Source organism: Aethalodelphis obliquidens, unplaced genomic scaffold, assembly GCF_003676395.1.
Source record: "Aethalodelphis obliquidens isolate GAN/ISIS:26980383/991018 unplaced genomic scaffold, ASM367639v1 scaffold1, whole genome shotgun sequence".
NCBI classification, from domain to species: Eukaryota; Metazoa; Chordata; class Mammalia; order Artiodactyla; family Delphinidae; genus Aethalodelphis; species Aethalodelphis obliquidens.
This window is the reverse complement of record NW_020837945.1, coordinates 48,110,767-48,132,550: the sequence shown is the minus strand read 5'-3', so window position 1 is coordinate 48,132,550 and position 21,784 is coordinate 48,110,767. Positions and strand designations below refer to the sequence as shown.

General features: G+C 37.8%; 1 protein-coding gene across 1 annotated transcript in view; it reads left to right on the top strand.

Annotated features, from left to right (window-relative positions):
* ABI3BP (ABI family member 3 binding protein) overlaps positions 1-21,784 on the top strand; it is a 263,592-nt gene that overhangs the window by 222,223 nt on the left and 19,585 nt on the right. The window contains exons 56-59 of the mRNA XM_027103558.1: positions 2,520-2,648; positions 3,164-3,232; positions 9,414-9,623; positions 14,156-14,264. Of these exons, the coding sequence (XP_026959359.1) occupies positions 2,520-2,648; positions 3,164-3,232; positions 9,414-9,623; positions 14,156-14,264 (517 nt within the window). The remainder of the gene's footprint in view (positions 1-2,519; positions 2,649-3,163; positions 3,233-9,413; positions 9,624-14,155; positions 14,265-21,784) is intronic.

Here is a 21,784-nt window from a genome sequence, read left to right as displayed (position 1 = left end):
GTCAAGCTGCCTCTCAGCTTGCTCACATGCCTCTATCCTAGGGCATGTGTTGTCTTCTTCCCATAGAATGACCACTCCGAGTCACCTGGGATACTTGTACTTCATCCTTGTCTTGAAGAAGCCTTCTCTAGCTCCCCAAAGGAGACTTAGCATTGCTTCTCTGTTCTACTTTTCCTTGAAACATACCTCTATTAGAGCAAACCACTGTTTTATACCTATTTGTTTGTGTACTTGTCTTCCCCTACTATATCATGAGCTCTTTGATGACAGATGACATTTTCTCTGAACTCCCAGAACCAAATCCAGTGTTCATTGACTGAATCCAGTAATCATTGAGTGAATATGTGAGTGAAATTAAGAATCAGTGAACCTAGTTCAGAGCAAAGATTCACCTCACTTTTCTTAAAGTTTCTTCCAGTGGACCTACCAGCAGATCAGATCATGTTCCCATTTTTCCTCCCTCTTCCTTCATCTCTACTTCCTAAATATTCTGTAGTCAGAATCAGGATAACAGTGTTAAGGACAGCTGTGAAAGATGAAACTGATAAGGATTTCTGAGAAAGAGAATGACTGTCACTCTTTTCACAGGATGAAGGAGGGTGTGGTGATGGAGAAGCTTTCATGATGTAGCAAGGGGACAGTGGTCTCTAGATTGTTTTTTCCATCAGCTGAAAGAGGAATCAGCCTCTCATCCATGCTGATGGTGCCTTCCTGGGTCCAGGCCTAGCGACATGGCCCCAGTGAGGAGAGCAGGTTTTCCTCATTAATTGTAACCTGGGGCAGCTGTGACTTGAATTTCTGTAGCTTTTAGTTCAGACTGAAAGTGATGCCTCAGTTTCCCCCATGGAAGAGTCAGGGGAACCTCCCACCACAGAGCTCCCCTACAAGGCTGTGTGTCTTCAGTTGCACCTCCACGGCCTTGGTTCCTGCCATATGAAACCTTGCTCACTGCCATCAAGAAGTGTAGCTTTGGTATAACTCACCCAGCCTGTGGGATGGTATAAACACATCCCACTTCTGAGATTCACTCTGGTGCCTTCCCTGCCCCATGCTTTCCACCTCTAACTCAAAAGAAATGACTACACTGAAGAGCCAAACACAAATGAGGTCAGTTATACAGATTTGGCCTGATGACCATCACAGAAAGTGCGTACGGAATTCAGGAAATCAACTCAATGTTCTGGGAGTCCTCTGAACACAAGCCTTCTTGCACATGTGCCTCTGAGAACAGTCTTAGGCTACTACGAGGCATCTCCACCTGTCCCCTATCTCCAGATCTACCGAGGCCTCTCAGTCCCACTCTCCTTGCCAGGATGAGTGCTGCTCTGCACCCTCTAGAAAGCTCCTTCAGGCTGCAGTGCAGTGTCTCATGGTTTTCACTCACCCTCTCATTGGGGCCTACTCCCACCAGGACCAGGAGCATAAGTCTGCAGGGGCTGGACCAGCAGCCCATCTGAATGGCTCATCCGTGATTCTGTGCTGGGCCACAGTCCTTGGGTCAGTCTTGTACCCCTTGACTCTCTATTGTCTGAGAATGATTCCTTTTCCCAGGAGGACTATAAAACCTAATCTAGCCTCCACTCTATTCTACCCATACTTGCCTAGACCTTGGGATGCATCCTGTTTGGGAGACCTATAGGTGTTTTTAGAGTGGAGGAGACATTGTTCAATATAGCATCTCAGGGTGACACTGTTCTAGCTACAGGCCAGAATCACAGACATTACCTTAGAAACTTCTTCTTCTTCCCCCCCCAGCCATCTCCCATGCCTGCCAGTTAATCTGCAGTGAGGCCACTCCATCCCCTTGACATTTCTCATGTAAAACCCCTTCCATCCAGTCTCACTGCTTCTTACATTGTTCACCTCCTCTGCCCTTGCCTACGCAACTGCTTTAATCTCTTGATTTCTCTCTCTGCCACCAGCCTTGCAACTTAACTGTTCACCCTCTCCTCATCTGATCATGTTACTTCCCTAGTGAAAATCTTTTAATGGGTCCTTATCACCTAAAAATAATATCTAAATCCATGGTATGCAAGGCCCTTCATGAACTGCCCTTCCCGGCCCCTCCGTACTCTGCTCTCACTGCTCCTGGCACTCTTGGCTCTCACCCCTTCAAATTCAACACGCTGTGTGATTTCATGCTTCCCTGACCTGGTTCTTCCTGCAACCTCTGACTAGAATACAGCTCTCAGGCTTACCTACTGATCACTTCTCCTCTTTATTGGTACATCCTCTGGGAAGGCATTCCTGCCCTCCTCCCACCCAACACTCATCATCTTTCCCTGTAGACTTGTCCTCTCTGAGACCTTATCCCATGCTTTCACAATATCTATAATGCTTCAGTATAATTTGTCTCACACATCTCTCCCGATCAAGGACACCAGGTCTTATTTTCTCTCTAATCCTGGCATATAGTGCCAAGCCACATGGTAAGCGCTAATAAATATTTATTGAGTAAATAAATGGGGAACTCAGCAGGGCTCCCTATAAAGCCTGAATCCTTTGGCTCTACATTACAGGAATCATTTCATCAGACCGAGTAACTTCCCCACCCTTGAGGGCAACACTCAGACCTACTGAAGCCCCCTTGGAGAGAACAGAGACAGATAAAAAGCAACCAACAGCTCCTGCCTCAGGAGAAGATCTTGGTTAGTATATCAGTCACTTCCCACTGGATGCTTATCTACGAAGTACTAAAGGATTTCAAACTAGGGAGAAAAGAGTCCCAGTTCTGGATCATCTATTTTACTCAATTTTATGATTGCTATGAATTTTTTAATTTAAAAATTATACTTATTTCTAATGTTTTATTATAGAATGTGCTCCTTCCCTTTGCAGACATAGAATGAAGTTCCCAAGATCTTTAGGAAAGTCTTCCTAAAAAGATCTAGATTACCCAGTGCTGCTTACTAAATCGCATGCCATTACTAATTACGCATATCTTAATTTATTAATGAGTATTAGCTACTTGCTTGTAATCTTTGAATCATTATTTATTACACTGAAGGGCACCAGCAGGACACAATTAAAGGCCTTTTAGGGTGGATAATATGTATAGTAATACTAATAATAATTGAAATCAAATTGCAAGGAATTGACTAGGAGGCATATGTATTAAATATTTATAGTTTTACTACTTTTTCATTGTATCTTCCATTCTCAGGTAATATGACTGACTTTAGCTCAAGTCCAACAAGAGAAACTGATCCTCTTGGGAAGCCCAGATTCAAAGGTATGTATGACTGGCTCCAAATATCCATTTTAACAAAGCTGTCTTTGGTGGGTATATCAGTCAGCTGTTGCTGTGTAATAAACAACCACAAAATCTTAGTAGTATACTCTAAAAAGGATTTATTTCTCATGTGTCTACAAATTGCCTGGAGGTCAGCTGATCTACCATGTGTTTGGCTGGGTGGTTCTACTTCTAGCAACAGGTACAGCTGGGCCTCTTATAGGTTGGACTCAGGTCTGCTCCACATCTGTTTATTTTGGTGCCCAGGATGAAGGACTAACAGTGACCCAAGAGAAGCTATTCTCATGACAGTACAAAGTGAAGAGAGGGGGAGTCCAAAAACGTGACCACATTTCAAGCTCCTTCTTGTGTTATACCTGCCAATATTCAATGGCTAAAGAAAGTCACATAGCCAAGCTCATAACAAAGATTGGGGAAGTATACTCCTTTCATGGATATAGAGAATGTTTTTGAAATATTTATTTATTTGTTTGGCTGCACCGGGTCTTAGTTGCAGCACGTTGAATCTTTGTTGCCGCTTGCGGGATCTTCATTGCGGCATGCAGGATCTTTTTAGTTGCAGCATGTAATCTCTTAGTTGCAGCATGTGGGATCTAGTTCCCTGACCAAGGATCAAACCCAGGCCCCCTGCATTGGGAGTGTGGAGTTTGTTAGAGAATGTTAGAGAATGTTTTTGAACAGTAATCTAATCTACCACAGTAAAAGAGAGATTATATGATATAGAATCCAGTATTTCCTTTTGTGATATGTTTTTCTGAAGTATTAAAGTTGATAAATTTCAACATATGTATATACCCATGAAATATCATCACAATCAAGATAATGAATACATGCACCACCTCCAAAAGTTTCATCATGTACCTTTATAATCCCTCCTCCTCACTCCTCCCACCCAACCTCTAGTCCCTAGGTCACTATATTATAGATTAGTATGCATTTTTGGAAATTTTACATAAATGAAAAAAATATAGTATGAACTTTTTGTGTGTGATTTCTTTCACTCAACATAATTATTTGGAGATTCATCCATGTTGCTAAATGTATCAGTAGTTTATTCCTTTTTATTACTGACTAGTATTCTATTATATGGATATATACTACTTTATTAAAACTGTTCACGACATTTGGGTTGTTCTAATAAAGCTGCTATGACCATTCATGTACAAGTCTCTGTGTAGACATATGCTTTCATTCCTTTTGGACAAATTCCAACAAGGAGAATGGCTAGATTGTATATAAATGGACGTTTAACATTTTAAGGAACTGCCAAACTGTTTTCCACAGCAGTTGTACTGTTTTACCTTTGTGCCAACAGTATATGAGAGTTCCAGTTCCTCCACATCTTTGCTAACACTTGCTATGGTCAGTCTTTTTAATTTCAGCCTTTTTAGTAAAGGTGTAGTAGTATCTGATTGTGATTTTATTTTGCATATCCCTAATGACTAAGGATGCTGAACATCCTTTCATGTCCTTATTTGCCATCTGTATATCTTTTTTGATGTGTCTGTTCAATATTTTTGTCTATTTTTTATGGAGTTGCTTATTTTTTTATTATTGAGTTTTAAGAGTGTTCATATTTTCTGGATTGAAGACCTTTTTCAGATACACACTTTGCAGTGTGTATTTTCTCTCAGTGTTTGGCTTTTCTTTTTTAATTTTAATGAAGCTCAGTTTATCAATTTGGTTTTTTATATATAGATTGTATCTTTTATGTTATATTTAAGAAGTCCTTGACTAATCAAAGGTCACAAAGACCTCCTCTGTTTCCTTCTAGAAGTCTTCTACTTTTACATTTAGGTCTATGATCTGTATTGAGTCAAATTTTCTATATGACCCAAAGTATGAATGCATTTATTTTCTCACTTATGGATATCCAAATCGTTCCAGCATCATTTTTTGAAAAAACTGTTGTTTCTCCACTGAATTTAATTTGTACCTTTGTCAAAAATCAATTGTCCATATATATGTGGAACTATTTTGGGGTTTTCTAGTCTGTTCCAGTGATCTATTTATCTACCTTTCCATCAGTACCACAGTGTCTTGATCACTGGTTTTATAATAAGCACTGTGATCAGGTTATGTTAGTCTTCCAACATTGTTCTTATTTTTTAAAAGTTGTTTTGGTGACTCTAGGTCCTTTTATATTTCCATCTGAATTTTAGAATGAGTTTCTCAATGTCTAAAAAAATAGCCTGTTTATATTTTTATTAGAATTGCATTGAATCTGTAGGTCAACTGGGAAACATTGACAGCTGTACAGTATTAAGTCTTATTACCTATGAACATGGTATATCTCACCATTTATTTAGGTGTTCTTCATTTCTCTCACCAATGTTTTGTAGTTTTCCATGTAAAGAAAACCATAAAAGTAGTATTTTTTATTTCAGTTTCTAATTGTTCATTGCTAGTATATAGGAAAACAATTGTTTTTCGTTCAATGAGCTTGTATTCTGCAACCTTGCAAACCTCTGTAGTCTTTTTGTAGATACACTGGATTTTCTACCTACAGAATCATGTCATCTGAGGGGAAAGTTTTACTTCCTCCTTTCCAACTTAAGTATCTTTTTTTCTTGCCTTTCTGTACTGGCTAGAACCTCTAGTGAAATATTGAATAGAAATAGTGAGGATAGGTATCTTTTTCTTGTTCCTTATATTATGGGAAAAGCATTCAGCCTTTCACCATTAAGTATGGTGCTTCCTGTAGGTTTTTCATAGATGCCCTTCACTGTGTTGAAAAAGTTTTCTTCTATTCCTGCTTTGGTGAGAGTCATTATCAGAAATGAATGCTAGATTATATCTAATAATTTTTCTGACTTTATTGAGATGCTTATGTGGTTTTCCTTTTTTAGTGTGTTAATGTGATAAAGTAATTGTTCTTGAGTTGTAGGTTACCTTTGCATTCCAGTGACAAATTCCACTTGGTTATAGTGCATTCTCATTTTAATATATTGTTGGATTTAATTTGCTAAAATTTTGTTTAGAATTATATTCAGTGAGGGACATTGGTCTGTAGTTTTCTTGTAATGTCTAAGTCAAGTTTTAGTATCAAAATGATGCTGAATTTTTCTTCAATTTTCTGAAAGAGTTTAGAACTGGTGTTGCTTCTTCCCTAAATATTTGTTAGTATTTACCAGTAAAGCCATCTGAGCCTGATATTCTCCTTGTGAGAAGGGTTTTACATGTAACTCACTTTCTTTAATAGGTACAGGACTATTTAGAATATTTTTTTCCATAGTGAACTTTGGTAATTTTTGTCTTTCAAGTTATTGGTCCATATCCTCTAAATTGTCAAGTTTATTAGCATAATGTTATTCATATTCTCTTCTTACTTTGATATCTGTATAATTTGTAGTGATGTCACCTCTCTCATTCCTTTTATTGACAATGTGTGTCTTTTTTTTCTCTTTTGCCTAACCAGTCAGGCTGTAGGTTTATCAATTCTTTTGATCTTCTGAAAAGATCAACTTTTTTTCATTGATTTTGTCGGTTATTTTTGTTTTCTATTTCATTTATTTTTTACTCTGATCTTTATTGTTTCCTTTTTCTGATTAATCTGAGTTTCATTTGCTCTTCTATTCTAATTTCTTAAGGTAGAAGATGAGCTCATTGATTTTGAGCCCTCTCTTCTTTTCAGATGTGGAATTTAGTGCTACAAATTTTCCCCTAGATATTATTTAAGCAGCATCCAAAAATTTTTGATATGTTGTGTTTCCATTTGTACTCTGTTCAAAATACTTTTTAATTTCCCTTTTGGTTTCTTCTTTGACTTATTAGAAGTATGTTATTTAATTTCCAAATATTTCAAGATTTTCTAGAAATCGTTTTGTTACTGATTTCTAATTTAACTCCATTGTTGTCAGATACTCTGTATTACTTGAACACTTTTACATTTATTGAGACATTTTTTAAGGCCCAGAATATAGTCTGTCTTAGTATATGTTCTCTGTGTACTTGGAAAGAATGTGTATTCTGCTTTTCTTAAGTGGAATGTTGTATTGGTTTGCTAGGACTGCCATAACAAAATACTACAGACTCGGTGGCTTAAACAACAGAAATTTATTTTCTCACAGTTCTGGAGACCAGAAGTCTGAGATCAAGGTATCTTTGGTTTCTCACATTGGAAATTAGGTCTTCACCATAGGAATTTTAGGGAAACACAATTCAGTCCATAACAAGGGTTCTATAAAAATGTCAGTTAGGTCAGTTTGCTTGGTTGTATTGTGCAATTCTTTTATATCCCTAGCGATTTTCTGTCTACTGTTCTGTCAATTAATGAGAGAAGAGTACGGAAATCTCTAGCTCTAATTGTGAATTTATTTCTACTTAACAGTTCTATCAAGTTTTGCTACATGTATATTAAAGGTCTGTATTTAGATATAGACCTAAATTACTTAGGGTTGTAATAAACTCCTGAGGAATTGGTCCTTTATTATTATGAAGTGACCTTTTTGTGTTTATGGTAATATTCTTTGCTCTAAAATCTAATTTGTTGATATTTATATATCCACTCAAGCTTTCTTTTGATAAGTGTTATCATGGTATCTCTTCTCTTCATCCTTTTACTCTTAACCTGTTAGTCTGTTTGTTTAAAATGTTGTCCCTATAGGTATCATATAGTTGGATCTTGCTTTTTCACCCAGTCTGACAATCTCTGCATTTTATTTTGGGTGTTTAGAACCTTACATTTAACATGACTAATGATATGGTTAGGTTTAAGTCTATCATCATATTGCTATTTGTGTTTTATTTGTCCCATCTATTCTTTGTTCCCTCTTTCCTTTTTCTTCAGCCTTCTTTTGGACTATTTTTATGATTCCATTTTATCTTTTTTTGTTGTCCTACTCCTATAACTTTTTTGTTTTGTTATTTTAGTGATTGCTTTGGGGTTTATAGAATGTGTCTTTAACTTACCACAGTATCTTCCAGTGATATCCTACAACTTCACAAATAGTGTAAGAACTTTACATTAGTATAGCAGCTTTTCTCTCCTCCTGGCCTTTGGGCTATTGTCATTATAGTTTACTTTTACATGTTATATACATCACACTAAATTGTTAATATTTTTGTTTAAACAACAAATTGTCTTTCAGAGAGAATTTAATAAGAAAACTACTGTGTATATTTACCTATGTAGTTACTGTTTCAAGTGCTATATTTCCATCCAGCATCATTTTCCTTCCACCTGAAGGACTTTCTTGAATCCTTCTTGTAGAGTGGGTCTGCTAGTCATGAATTCTTTCAGATTTTGTATGTCTAAAAAGTATCTTGCTTTTTTTTTGTCCTTTTGCTTTTGTTTTTTTAAAGATATTTTCACCAGTTATAGCATTCTAGATGATAAGGTTTTTTGTTTTGGTTTTTGTTTTTTAGTAGAGAAATACATTGCTCTACTGCCTTCTCACTTGCATTCTTTCCGATGAGAAATCTGCCATAATCCTTCTTTGTTGTTCTATGTATAGCATGTCTTTTCTTGTCTGCCTCCTTTAAAGATCTCTAGAAATTTAATTTGGGTCTTTTTTATAGCTTCCATTTCTTAACTCTCGACCATGTGGATTATAGTGATGATAACTGTTTTACTGTCCTTGTCTGATGATTGTTACAGCTATCCAAGTTTCAGGTTGGCTTCAAATGATTTATTTTTCTCCTCATTATGGGTAATATCTTCCTGTTTATTTTATCCAGTTGGGAATATTTTTATTCCTAAAATATTCTTGTATTTTATTCTGGGATGCAGTTTAAATAACTTGAAACCACTTGATCCTTTTGAGTCAGGCTTTTAAGATTTATTAGGTGGGACCAGAACTGTGTTTAGTGTAAAGTTAACCATTCCCCAGTACTGAGACAAGACCCTTTTGAGCACTGTTTCCAATGCTCCATAAATTATGCAGTTTAAACCACGCTCAGGGAGACCAAATTACTTTTGGATATTAGCATAAACTAAACCTATTTAGAAAAGTAAATCAACAATAACATCCATGTCATGTATCCCAAAGATAGGGTTCTGGATTTTCACAAATTCAAACCATCCACATCATTGCTTTCATCCATCTGCTTATAGTATTAGATCAAATGTCCTCAAACAGATAATTTTATTTATGAGTTCACCTCCACCTTTTTTCCAAGCTCAAAAAAAAAAAAAGGCTCAATGTCCTCTCTGTCTTAGGTCCTCACGTGAGGTATATCCAAAAGCCTGACAACAGGCCCTGCTCCATCACTGACTCTGTCAAGCGATTCCCCAAAGAGGAGGCCACAGAAGGGAATGCCACCAGCCCACCGCAGAACCCACCTACCAACCTCACTGTTGTCACTGTGGAAGGTTGTCCCTCCTTTGTCATCTTGGACTGGGATAAGCCACTCAATGACACTGTCACTGGTAAGATCATGACACATGGACCGTCACTACGGTGGGAAGCATTGATAGTGCGATGCATTGGGAATGTGGTACCTTGATTCAAACTGTGGCCTGCGAGGCATATCTTAGGAACAGCAAGTCCCCGCAGAGTTCTGCTGTCCCTGTGGTACATGATTGTTAAAAGTATCATAAGATGCGAAAAGATCATCTTTGTTCTGGTTATGGTCTCCCTGTTAATTTAGCAGATCTCTTTAAGTTGCATACCTTCCTTCTCCTCTCAGAACTGTTTTTCACAATGTGAAGGTATATCTAGTCTTTTCATTACCTGAAAATCACAGATCACATATGGGAAGTTGCCACTGCTGATAAGATTTAAACCTGTTTTCCTTTCACCATCCCAATTTCTAGATTGACCTAGAATTTTCAAGCAGGCTAAAAGTTATTTCAATCATTTTAGGAAAATTGTTTTAATTTGGTCAATTTTCTGCTTATCTCAGGAAATTTTGATTCTGCTGTCACTCATCCAATTTCTCTAAAAATGACTGTGAAAAATAAGAAACCCTGAGTCATTCTTTGAATTTGTCATATGGGATTTAAATTCTCTGTAGTGAACAGGATAGTCAAAGTAGAGGGGAGGGGTGGAAAGACTAACAGCCCAAATCAGCTAGAGGATGTAGCAAACAGCGTGAGGACACAAGGTTCCTGCTGCTCATGTCCCCGCCACCATGTGCCTGGGGTGGGTAGGCAGAATAGAGTTGCCCACTAAGAGGCTGTCAGGAAAAGTAGAGAGCGGGTACACAGGGCAAGGTGAGGAGTGGGGAGACTCAGGATCTGCCAAAAAAGTTTTCTATGAATAAAGGAGAAAACAGTAGCTATTTCTCCTCAGACAAAACCGTTTGGTCTGGGCAACTTCCAGTGTAAGCAGCTTATCTTTGCTTAGCTGGCTTTTTAAATTTTTAACCATATTTTGTGAATTTCCTTTCTTATGCAAAGCTTGCCTTTGTTTTGAGAAAGAACCAGCCACTGCCCATGGTTCCTGGGGATTTGACTAGTCTTGCTTCTTTACTTGGAACTACACCAGTAGGTATTATCATCCCAATATCTAAAAATCAATCTCTAAGTATTGATTATCTACATGTATTAAAAAGTTGAAAACTCTCAATCCATATGCAGTGCTAATGAAGAGTTCCTGTGATAGTCTGAGGCTTCATTCTCACAAGACCAAATGAACTATAAAATTTCACTTGCCTTAAAAATATAGGACATCAAGTTGGAATTGGTTAATCTGTTTAATAATCTAATACATATTCACTTGGGTATGTCAATAGTATCTGATTTAGCTATTTAAAGTAGGATTTTCCTTTCATCATGTAACTTTTTTAAATTATATAAACCTGTAATTTCAAAGAATCATGAATAGGATATACTTTATCTACCAACTAGTTTTATAACATTATTTTTATTATTAAATGTTAACGGGCTGCTTGAGATCTTTCACTAGATACTGGACTTATGATAACCATTTTCATGGATAAGGACCACATCTATAACTATTATATTTTATAAATAGAAATAAGTCCATATTTAACCATTACTCAGTCTATATTTCAATGTTGGACCATATGCCCTAATGATCTGTTCTATTTTTTTCCATTTTTGTTTATTTTTAGTGTTCCATTAAATACCACTTGATTTCAAATGTAATCTTTTATAAACCAGCAGCTCAGATAATACAGAGATTAATTCTCATGTCACTGGAAATGGTTTTTCAAGAAAGAATTAAGAAAGATAACAAAAAAAGAGTGAAACATATTCTTCATTCCCCAGGTTGACTTCTGTCAGTAATCTTTCTTTTAATTGATAGGCATGTATTCACCTCTAGTAAATGCATCCAAATTCAGATGCTTCTCCATATCCCTTCTACACTAAAGTAGAAATAGGTACACCATAGAGATTGGCCACAGCCTGGGTCCTTGGACAACTTAAATTACTTATAAGGTATCATTTTCTGATACATCAAGAGCATGCTGACATAGATTTAAATCCCAGACCAACTGTGTTCTAGATAATGCAACTTGGATCTATAATTAGCCTCTTTGAACTTCAGGGTTTTTAAATTTATAATAATAATAATTCTTATTGCTATCAATTTATTGTGAGTATAAGACTTAACAGAGAGTAGTATCACCATTTGTTATTTTCATGCTGTATTGACCAGATAGTGATGTTCCCAATATTTATAATAATTATGTTCTAAGTGAATTATCTCATAATAGGGCAATAAAACCCTCTGAGGGGGAAAAAACAGACCAATTATTGTGTCAGTTCTTTGTAGATTTTCTTATATCTTTACTGTTAATGAAATTATTTTTTAAATCCCCTATTTAAAATAAGAAATACTGACACATACTTTTTTGTTGTTGGTGGTAGATTTTTATAATGTTCGTGGATTTATGAAAAGCTATTATCACTTTGAAGCATTAAAAAGGAAAGATATATACATTCTAAGACAAGAATTCTGAGAAAAATTCTAAATATCTTTTTAATCATGAAGGTAACTTCTAGATCCATTTTGAAAACTCCAGTCTTTCAGGACAAAAATAGTATTAAATTAACATTTAAAACTTGAGTCAAAAGAAAATTATAAAAGATGTGCTCTAAGTGTTGAAGTATACTAAAAGGCTAAGGTGATATTACAAAGAATATCACACAGTCGATGAGGAATGACCCAAACAAAGATGTTTTTTGAAGGTGATTGCTTTCATGGATAACCAGCTGGACTGTCATATAAATTGCTCTTTTGGTGACTAAGCAGCACTTGAATCTTTCCAATTGGAATCTCTCAAATTTTTGTGATCCTAGTTTCAAAACACAACTCGGGGATAATAAGGAATAATAAAAGATATAATAATAATAGGTACCACCTGTTGAGCAAAATACATGCAAAATACTATTAAGCACTTTCCATATGTTCCTTCTTTAATCCCTACAAGCAACACTATGAAGAGACACTATGGACATTTTACAGATGGTAAAACTGAGACTGAGATCCAGGCAAGTGGCTTGGTCTGTCTCTTCCCATTAAGTCATGCAGTTTCCATTTTTTAAAAATCAATTTTACATCCTTTCTAATTACTCTGATCTTTTTCTAGTAAATGTCCCTTCACAGCTGGAAGATATAAAACGAACATAATTGAATTTGGGATCCTACCTCTCTCTCTCTTTCCACACTCCTTTAGAATAGAAAGCCAGCTGAGACATAGGTTGGGAGCAGAGAGTCTGAGGAAGGAATCTTAAATATGGGCCATTAGTCCTTTAATAGCTGCACTAATGTGTCCAGATACAATGACCATTGCCTTCCAGTTTAATTTCAAATTTTCAAAAGGATGGTCATAGGAAATTACTCAGAAAAAGTGATCCTCCTTTTTGGCTTTTTAAAATTCACCAGTAAAGATCCTTCCCAAATTAAAATTGGTGATTATAAGTCTCCATGAGTTACTCTATAATTTCAGTTTTATTTCCGATATCCATCTCCTACCTTTGGTCTCAGTGCTAACAGCAGAAATCCCCAGTAACTTGCCAGCTCCTTTGCAACCTTCCCACTTTCCCTGATGCCCACCACTTGTGTATTTCTTCATACTGATGAAGCTGCTTTTGAGTAGGGTTTTGTTGGTTGGTTGTTGTTTTTTGTTCGATTTTTTTAACCCTCTGTGTGATCTTGTCACATGCATTAAACTGAACCCCAACTGAGAGCAGGGAAACTAAATTAGTAAATTATATTCTCTTATTCTGAAAGTCTCTTTCTTTTGATTAGCCCTACAAGTTCATAGACACCTGCCCTTAAGTTAAATTTATGCAGATTTCTATGCAGATTTCAAGGGCATAATTTTTTTAATTCAAAGATAATTATCAAGGGGGTATATGTTAGCAGTATGTACAAAATTTATGTAACTTACATAAGCAGTAGGTATCAAAATCCCATAATTCTGTAGTTCAAAATAATGAACTATAGAAAAGTATAGTTCATTGTTCATTATTTGATTAACTGTTATTTGCTGCTGTGGTTTTCAACTCAGTTTTTTGCAGCAGTACCATGTAGTCAGTGACGTTTTTCCCAGCTATATTGTGAAGCCCCATGAGCAGGAAATGTGCTTCTACTGAAACTCCGCTCCTCATACAATGTTTTTTACAAAGCCACACTGGGCTTTCCAGCAATGGCAGACGATCCGACTTACCTAACAAAATCATAGGTTATCCATAACCAACGCTACCATAGGAGCATCAACAGTCTTCACAGTTACCAGACCTTTGCTGCTATGGTAAAGAGAAAACAGAAATGGTCAATGAGCAACTCCCCAAATGCTTTGGGACCTTCATCATCCTCTGACAGTCCCCACTTGGAAGTTGCTAATGTGTACGATCAATACGTCTCTAGACCTGCAATCTTGTTGCTCACTTTTATGAGAGTTGACTCTGTTATGCGGTTAGCTTTGAGAACATTCAGTCCACCAGAGCATAAAGACAAGTATCTGTTGGCTTTTTTTGCTTTTCAGAATATGAAGTTATATCCAGGGAAAACGGGTCATTCGGTGGGAAGAACAAGTCCATTCAAACTACAAATCAAACCTTCTCCACAGTAGAAAATCTAAAACCAGACACAAGGTGAGTCACCAGTGCTATTACAGGTGAATTCTGAGAGTGCAAAAATCATAACAAAGGAGTAAAATGACATCACCCTTCTCTATCTTAAGGGAGGGTCTAGTTTGCATTTCATTCTTTGGCTTTCCATACACAGCACTAGATACCCCTAGAGTCATGGTTTACAAATATGCAAGTTATTGGTGGGGATACAAAAGCTGACAAGATGGTCTTGTAAGTTAACAGTACCGCTGGGAACATTGAAAGACAGAAGGCCATTAATATCAAACATTGATATTAAATACCAAAATTTAGAGGAGGAAAAGTCTATAGACCAGAGACAACTGGAGTGTGGATGGTGTAAACTAGATCTGAAAGCACAGAAGAAGTTGCCTGGCATGCTGGAAGGGAGGGGGCAAGGGAACAAAAGCCATGGGACAAATGTAGGTGAAAGTTTGTAATAGTTAATGTTTAGTATAGCTACAGACTAGTCCCAGACACAGTAACCCTTTGCTTTTGGGTCTTTTTAATATAGACCAATGAGAATAGATTTTTGAAAATGGACATATATAATATTAACAATTGTTCAATAATAAACAACTTTTCTTGGCATTCCTTACTACACATTGATACCAGGTTGTTTATCTTGCTGTATAGTTTTGTGATTCCTTTTTAAATCTAAAATACCTAATATTTTATCAGTTCATTTTATTATTTCAAGAAAAATAAGGGCCTTAGGCATTTCTAGAAATGTAGTAGGGAAGGGGTTTTTTGTTTTTGTTTTGTTTTACCTGGCTAAATTATGAAATGTATTGCTCAAGCAGAATCTCAAATGGATACAGCCAAGCATTTCCATGATAAAGCCAATGTGCTAAATTCATTTCTGGACTAAATTTCACTCTCTGTGAAAAATCGATTTCTTCCTTCAAGCTCCAAAACATTGTCTGGTAAACTGTCTCTACTTTCAGTATAAAACAAAACAAAAACACCCCTGACATCTTAAGTTATAGTATCCCAAGCAACATAGATCAATTTTCACACAATCAGGAGTTCTTCCAGATTGAGTATTTCATAACTTGATAAAGTTCCTCAGTGTTGAAAAGGATCAGTGGAGGTGAAGACTGGAACTTCAGCATCAGAGATTTTTTTTTTTCATGTTTTATTTCTTGTATCTTTCATTGTCATGTGACTGAATTGAATTGGGTGTTGATTGTGACACCCAGAAGAGCCTCTTTGGGCTCTGACAGCAGGGAGACTTTTCTAATCTTTTCAGGAGAAAAGGAAGTATCTAATTCATTATAGATGGTTTGCTGTATATAAACCGTAGTCCTATACAGCAAAAACGACACTTTTCCAGCAGTGTATGTTTTCTTCTTTTAAGTTCTCTGAGTTGTAATATGGAGAATTTTGCAACTGCTAATTTTCTTGAAGGTATTAAGTTAGCCACAATAAGCATATATTTCAGTAAAAGCCCATTTGATGATCTTGGTTCTGTTTCCTTAGCAAGATTAACAGGGAGAGAGCCTATAATTTATTTTAAGGAAGGAGTAAAAGAGAAAAGGTCATTTAATTTGGACTTTTTAATAGGTGGATTTGGGCTTACAAAACTTGGCTTTTCTCTGCAGTTTCTTGCTTTTTATTCCACTTAAGAAAAAGTGAGCTGTGTAGTGCGCAGAAAGTACATTGAAGGGCATCCAATTTCTAAATGTTCATTGTATTCCTTTTCTGAATCAGGCTGTTCTCGGATTTCACAGTACACCTATTAGCTCATAATCAGAGGTAGAATAATGCCAGTGACATTTTAAACCTGATTTGTTGGTAAAAGGTTGGGGTCTGCATTCAGCTAACATTTACTAAGTGCCAACAATGTGCTCAGCCCTGTGCTTCGTGTTGTGCCTACAAACAGAAGTGAGCATGGTACCTGCCCTTGAGGAGCTCGAGGCTAGTGGGGTAGGTCGCTAATGACCGATTATTCTACACAAAGTGGTGAGAGTTCTGGTAGAAGTCTGCACCAGGGGCGACAGAAGCCCAGAGTGGGCGGCACGTCGCAAAGTGTGGGGAAATTAGGAAAAACTTCCTGGGGGAGGCGACCCCTAGGCTGAGGCTTGAAGGAGGAGTAGGCTGGAGCCAGCTAAGTGACTGTTAAGAGAAAGGAATGTCAGGGAGGATAGCACATGTCAGAGCAGTGGCCCGAAATGGCACGGTCGTGTGTGGTGAATAACGGGCTGTTTTCACCAGTGTGAGGGGCGAAAAGTGGCCAGAAGCCGTAGAAGCCAAGAGAAGCAGAAGCCAAGTTAGGGAGGGCCTTCTGCGCCAGATCAAGAAACATGGTCAAGTGATGGGGAGACCCTAAAGGATGGTAACTGGGGAGTGCCTTGCTCTGACTTTCATTTTCATTCTGACTTTCATTTAGTTGGAATAATCACTTTTGATACTAGAGGTACTTATAATGAATAGCAGCTGGTAGAACAAATCTAACTAAAAGAACTTTTTGTTAATTTCTTTCATGAGTACCATTCTGGCATCTGACCTAGTTGGTCAAATAGGTACATAAGAGAAACGTGCCTTTGGGCTGAGCTGAATTTCATTCTGGAATCACAGGACCGATCAGGTCATGGGGTTCACATCTAGCTTCTGGTTGTAATTGTTTCAGACTCAGCTACAGCCTTGTCCTCTTTATCCCACCCTCCTCCTATGTGTCTTGCTTGTCTCTGCTGTCTGTCATCAGTGTACCTTCTAAGGAGGACCCCTGCAACCTATCCTTATCCCAAGACGAGCAAAACCCAAAGGAAGCCCTTTCTGGATTTGTCTTTGGAAAAAGCAGTATTAAACTAAGATTAGGAATCCCTGTAATTAGAACTCCATGCCAAGTTTTACAACTTGGCATAAAGTTGGGGCCACTATGCATGTCTGTATGTGGCTTATTTAATGTTATTTTTAGTTCGGTACAATTAAATGAAATCCATTCAGATATAAAGACTGTTAATGTTCATAAATGTGATTTGACCAGGATTTTATATTGATAGTCCCTAATGGGTCATGATTTAAAAGTTGTATATCAGTAGTTTGAAGCAAAGAACATTCTCACACTGGGGACAAATGTAACACACATGGATGTAAATTTTCTAATGGAAATTATTTAGTCTATGCCATGGGAAACTTTGTGGTGGTCTAGTAGTTCAGTAGATCCCAGCCCCTACTGAGCTTGTAAATATATTCTGCACTCTCAGAGGTATGATGGAGATTAATCTGTCTAATGGGCAGAAATGTTTTGAGCTGAAATATTAAAATTATGTGTTGAAACCCCTATTAGTCAAATAACCAAGGAAGAATAAAGTGAAGTCAAATCATTTCATTTACTTTGAGATTTCTGAGCCTAAAGTTACCTGAGGAAACAAAACTAACACCCACGAAACATCATAACACAGAATAAAAGAACATGCCGATGTAGGACTTACACCCAGGTTCTGCAATTTAGAAGAGGAGAGAAAGCCTCGTGGAATACTCGAGACAAGAACTTGACAGTAAGGGATAGGATGGCATGAAGCAGGCCGGCAAGAAAAGAAAGAACAGTAGTATTCCACGTGAAATCCACGTGCACGACTTAGGTGAAATATAAGTAGTCTTCAAAGTTACTACTGACAGCAAGGCTACAGCAAGTGTAATAAAACTACGAGTTCCCCAATGTAGGTTTGTTGGCTCTTTTGATGCAAGCTTTTTTCATACTGTCTTACGTTGTTAAGGCAACGTTCCTTTCTATTGTATCTTCTCTACCCCAACCATGATCCAAGATTAATGTTAATAAAAGACTCCCTGTAAAATAAAGAGGAAGTATGTACAGGATGCAGTTAGCAGGTGGTTTTTATTAGCTATAAAGAATGACTTCAGTCACATTTCATTACTTGAGGAAAATTTTGAGTCCAAATACATAGTAAACTCCCTAAATAAGCAAACTTTGAATTATAGCTGTTAAAATTCCCCCATGAGGTTCTGGAATTCCCTGTTTGAAAAGCTGGAAGATAATAACTTCTGAAAGAATATCTAGCTTTTTTCTAATTCTAGGAGACACATATAAAGAATTTATTTTAGTAGCATTTTCCATCATTTGTCCTGACTTAAAAACAGGAGCTCTAAAAACAGGTGATAATTACTGGCTAATCGTTACACAGTGACATAGGTGGAGTAGAGCTTGGTGTTAGAACATCCAGGAGAATCAAGGCAGAGAAAATAGATCTACAGGGCTTTTGGGAATAAAAATTCTAAGTGTTCACACACTATTCTAGAATCAAAAAGACAGTCAATGATGCTACCGTCTCCCTGCCCATTTTTAACAACTTAGCCAAGTTTTATTTACTCTGCAGAAGCTCAAAAAATAACCCACAGTATGGGACCATCCAGCAGGTGTCTTGCTGCTGGGAGAGTTCAGCTGCACACCTGGCGTGAGATGCTTCTGTCTCTAGAAAATGGAGCCGCTTGGCTGCCCTGAAGAGCCTGGGTGCAGCTCCCAGGGCGGCACAGCAGGGACAGGCCCGGTCTTGCTGATGGCTTCTTGCAGCTGGGGTGACAGATGTACGCAGGGAAGAGGGGCTGTTTGGGCAGCCAGAGCTGTTTTAGTCAGGTGAAGCAGGAGATCTGTTAACAGAGGCAAGAGGCTGTGGCACAACTCTATCACATTCTTTGGAGGATCCCTCTCTCACCCCCGCCCCTAAAATACAAAGAAAATGTAGAGATGTTAGTGTCCACTGAATCAGTACCCATCTAGGCCACTCTCCAATATTTATTTTCCACTTATTTTTTTTCCCCATGAAACCTCATTGTGTGGCTCTTGTTGAACTAAAAGAAAAATATTAAGAAGAGCCTCTCCTGTCCGGAGCCAACTACTTTGTTTGCAAAGACCACTATGATTATATTTAGTTCCGTGAATGGAAGAAATGATAAAGTATATGGCTTAAAAATTGTGTTGCACCACTGCTTAAAAGGACACGAAGTGTGGACTAATTGATCTTGAAATCTCTCCCAGCTCTAAAATGATGTAATCTTATGCTATCTGAAGCCATGCACAGAATCAGTGGGAAAACTGGAACTGAAAATAAAACCAAAACCTAGGTCCATCTTACAGCAAGTAGAATTGTCCTGATAAAGCATTTTTGCTTTGAATCGACGTCTGTGGTCTGTGATTTGTTGTCAGACAAATTATTTGAGACCACGTGTCTCCTTGCTTGGCTAAAAAACTGAAGAATCCACTTTGTGTGCTAGACATACATGTGGTCTAGCGATTTCCTATGGAAAAGGCACTCTGTCTGAGAATTAAGATAAATCAAGTTTACTTAACCTGCTCAAGTACTTCAACTGTCGTCTGTGGTTTGGGAGGATTCTGGAGAACAGTTCTTCCTCTGAGACTAAAACCTACCAAAGTTTCCTGTAGCTGACAGCAAAGATAGTTTGGGACCATTGGTTTATGTTGTTTGACTTAATAAAACCTTGGCACTAAAAATAAACTGGAATAGAGGCAGCAACTTCTTGTATACTGTAAATCTGATTGAACAAACCAGGTATGTGGAATGACCATTATGCCCTTATTCATATGGTTTTTGTGAAATTCTGGTCTCTGCAGTCTGTATTAACTTACAATATCTCTTCTCCTCGGCTTTGTAGAAAGGAATAAAATAAGCTGCCAGAGCATTGGGCATTTTATTTAGTTTTACTGTAGGTCTGAGCAGCAGAAGAATAATTGCTTCCTCATTAAAGAAGGAAGAAATTGAGTTGATTGCTCAGGTTTGCAACTTTTCATCAGGCAGAAGAACAGCTAAGAGCACGGAACTCCACTAGTCTCTAAAAAGAGCAATTCTTCTTTTCATATTGCCATATTCTTTTTTTTTAACATCTTGATTGGAGTATAATTGCTTTACATTGTTGTGTTAGCTTCTGCTGTATAACAAAGTGAATCAGCTCTATGTATACATATGTCCCCATAACCCCTCCCTCTTGCATCTCCCTCCCACCCTCCGTATCCCACCCCTCTAGGTGGTCATAGCATCGAGCTGATCTCCCTGTGCTATGCGGCTGCTTTTTATTCCTTTTCACTTTGAGCTCCTCAGTATCTAGGGAGGGGGGTGCGAGATACTCATAGCAACACTACAGAATTAGAGTGCAGCCCAGATCTGGAATTTGTGTGTCCCCCCACAGAAATGGGAGAGAAAAGAAATGTCCCTAAGGACCTACTGGGCAGCTAATTAATGATCCCTGATGCCTGCTGATGCCTGGCTCCTCTCCCTTCTGTCCAATTTAGGCTTATTTTGTCCTCGAAGTATCTCCGCAGCTCTGCCCTTTGCTTCTCATCTGTATTCCCAGGCCAGCACAATGCCTGCACATGGCAGGTATCCAGAAATGCTTTCCATAACCCTGCAGTGTCCTTGGAGAACTGACTGATTTGATTTCCCTATTCCACTGCTCCTTACTCTTTTTTTTTTTTTTTCTTTTTCCCCTCTTCCCTTTCTTTCCCTCTGACTGAAACCCAACCTGAATGGGGCCCAAATATTTCAAGATGACACTAGGGGCCAATCAGCTAACTAAACAATTCAAACCAACAAAGAGCTACGGGGAGGGGGGGGCGGCACTTTCTATATAAAAAGTGGTTGCCTGAGGTTTATGAGCTTTTGTTTATCAACTAATGAAAACTATACTTCAGCTGTATGTTATGGGTAAAAATAGAGGAAAATCGTTATAGAGAGGAGCAAAGGAAGGGGAGGCGGGGAGAAGTGTCTGCCCTAACCAGACCTGGAGGTTTACCTCAGGCTAGATCCCACAGGTCGGAGCTTCCCTATCTCTGTCAGTTTTGCCCGTGAACCACAGATGCCCTTCTTATAACATTTACAAACACAAAAGCAAGTATGTGGACGTAGAACAGTTCTGCCTTGAGAGTTCTATGGCAGTGTGTGTCAAATTCCCCAAGAATAGAAGCACCTTTAAAAACATTCTTTAGAGATATAATACTAGAGAATATTTATAATGACTTACTATGTGCCTGGTACCTTGCTTTTACATGTATCATCTCATTTAATCCTCATAAGAAACTCACAGATACTTTTATACCCTTATGAGGTTATAATTACTATAATTGATAGTATCCTCACAAATACCATTATTATCCTCATCTTTATACTTGAGGAAATTGAGGCTCAGAGAGGTTAAGTTACTCACCTTAAAGTTACACATTAGTGCAGCTGTGAACCCAACTCCTTCTGGCTCCAAAACCCATGGCCTTAACCACAGAGCCATGCTGCTTTCTGATAGGGCAGCCGGGAAAATTGTTTTTGTTTGGATCCATACCTATCTGGGCAAAACCAGGCATGGCTTCTGCCAGGGGTGTTATTCATTTGGCTTGTCCTCTACAAGGCCCAAAGGCTTGACTGCAGCTGTCACCTGGACTGTACTCCACTTAGATATTCATTTTGATGAAGTAGGTCTTAGAAATAGCTTTTTAAATTTAATTTTCATTTTTATCAGAAGAACATGTACATGGTTTTAAAGCTCAAATACTACAA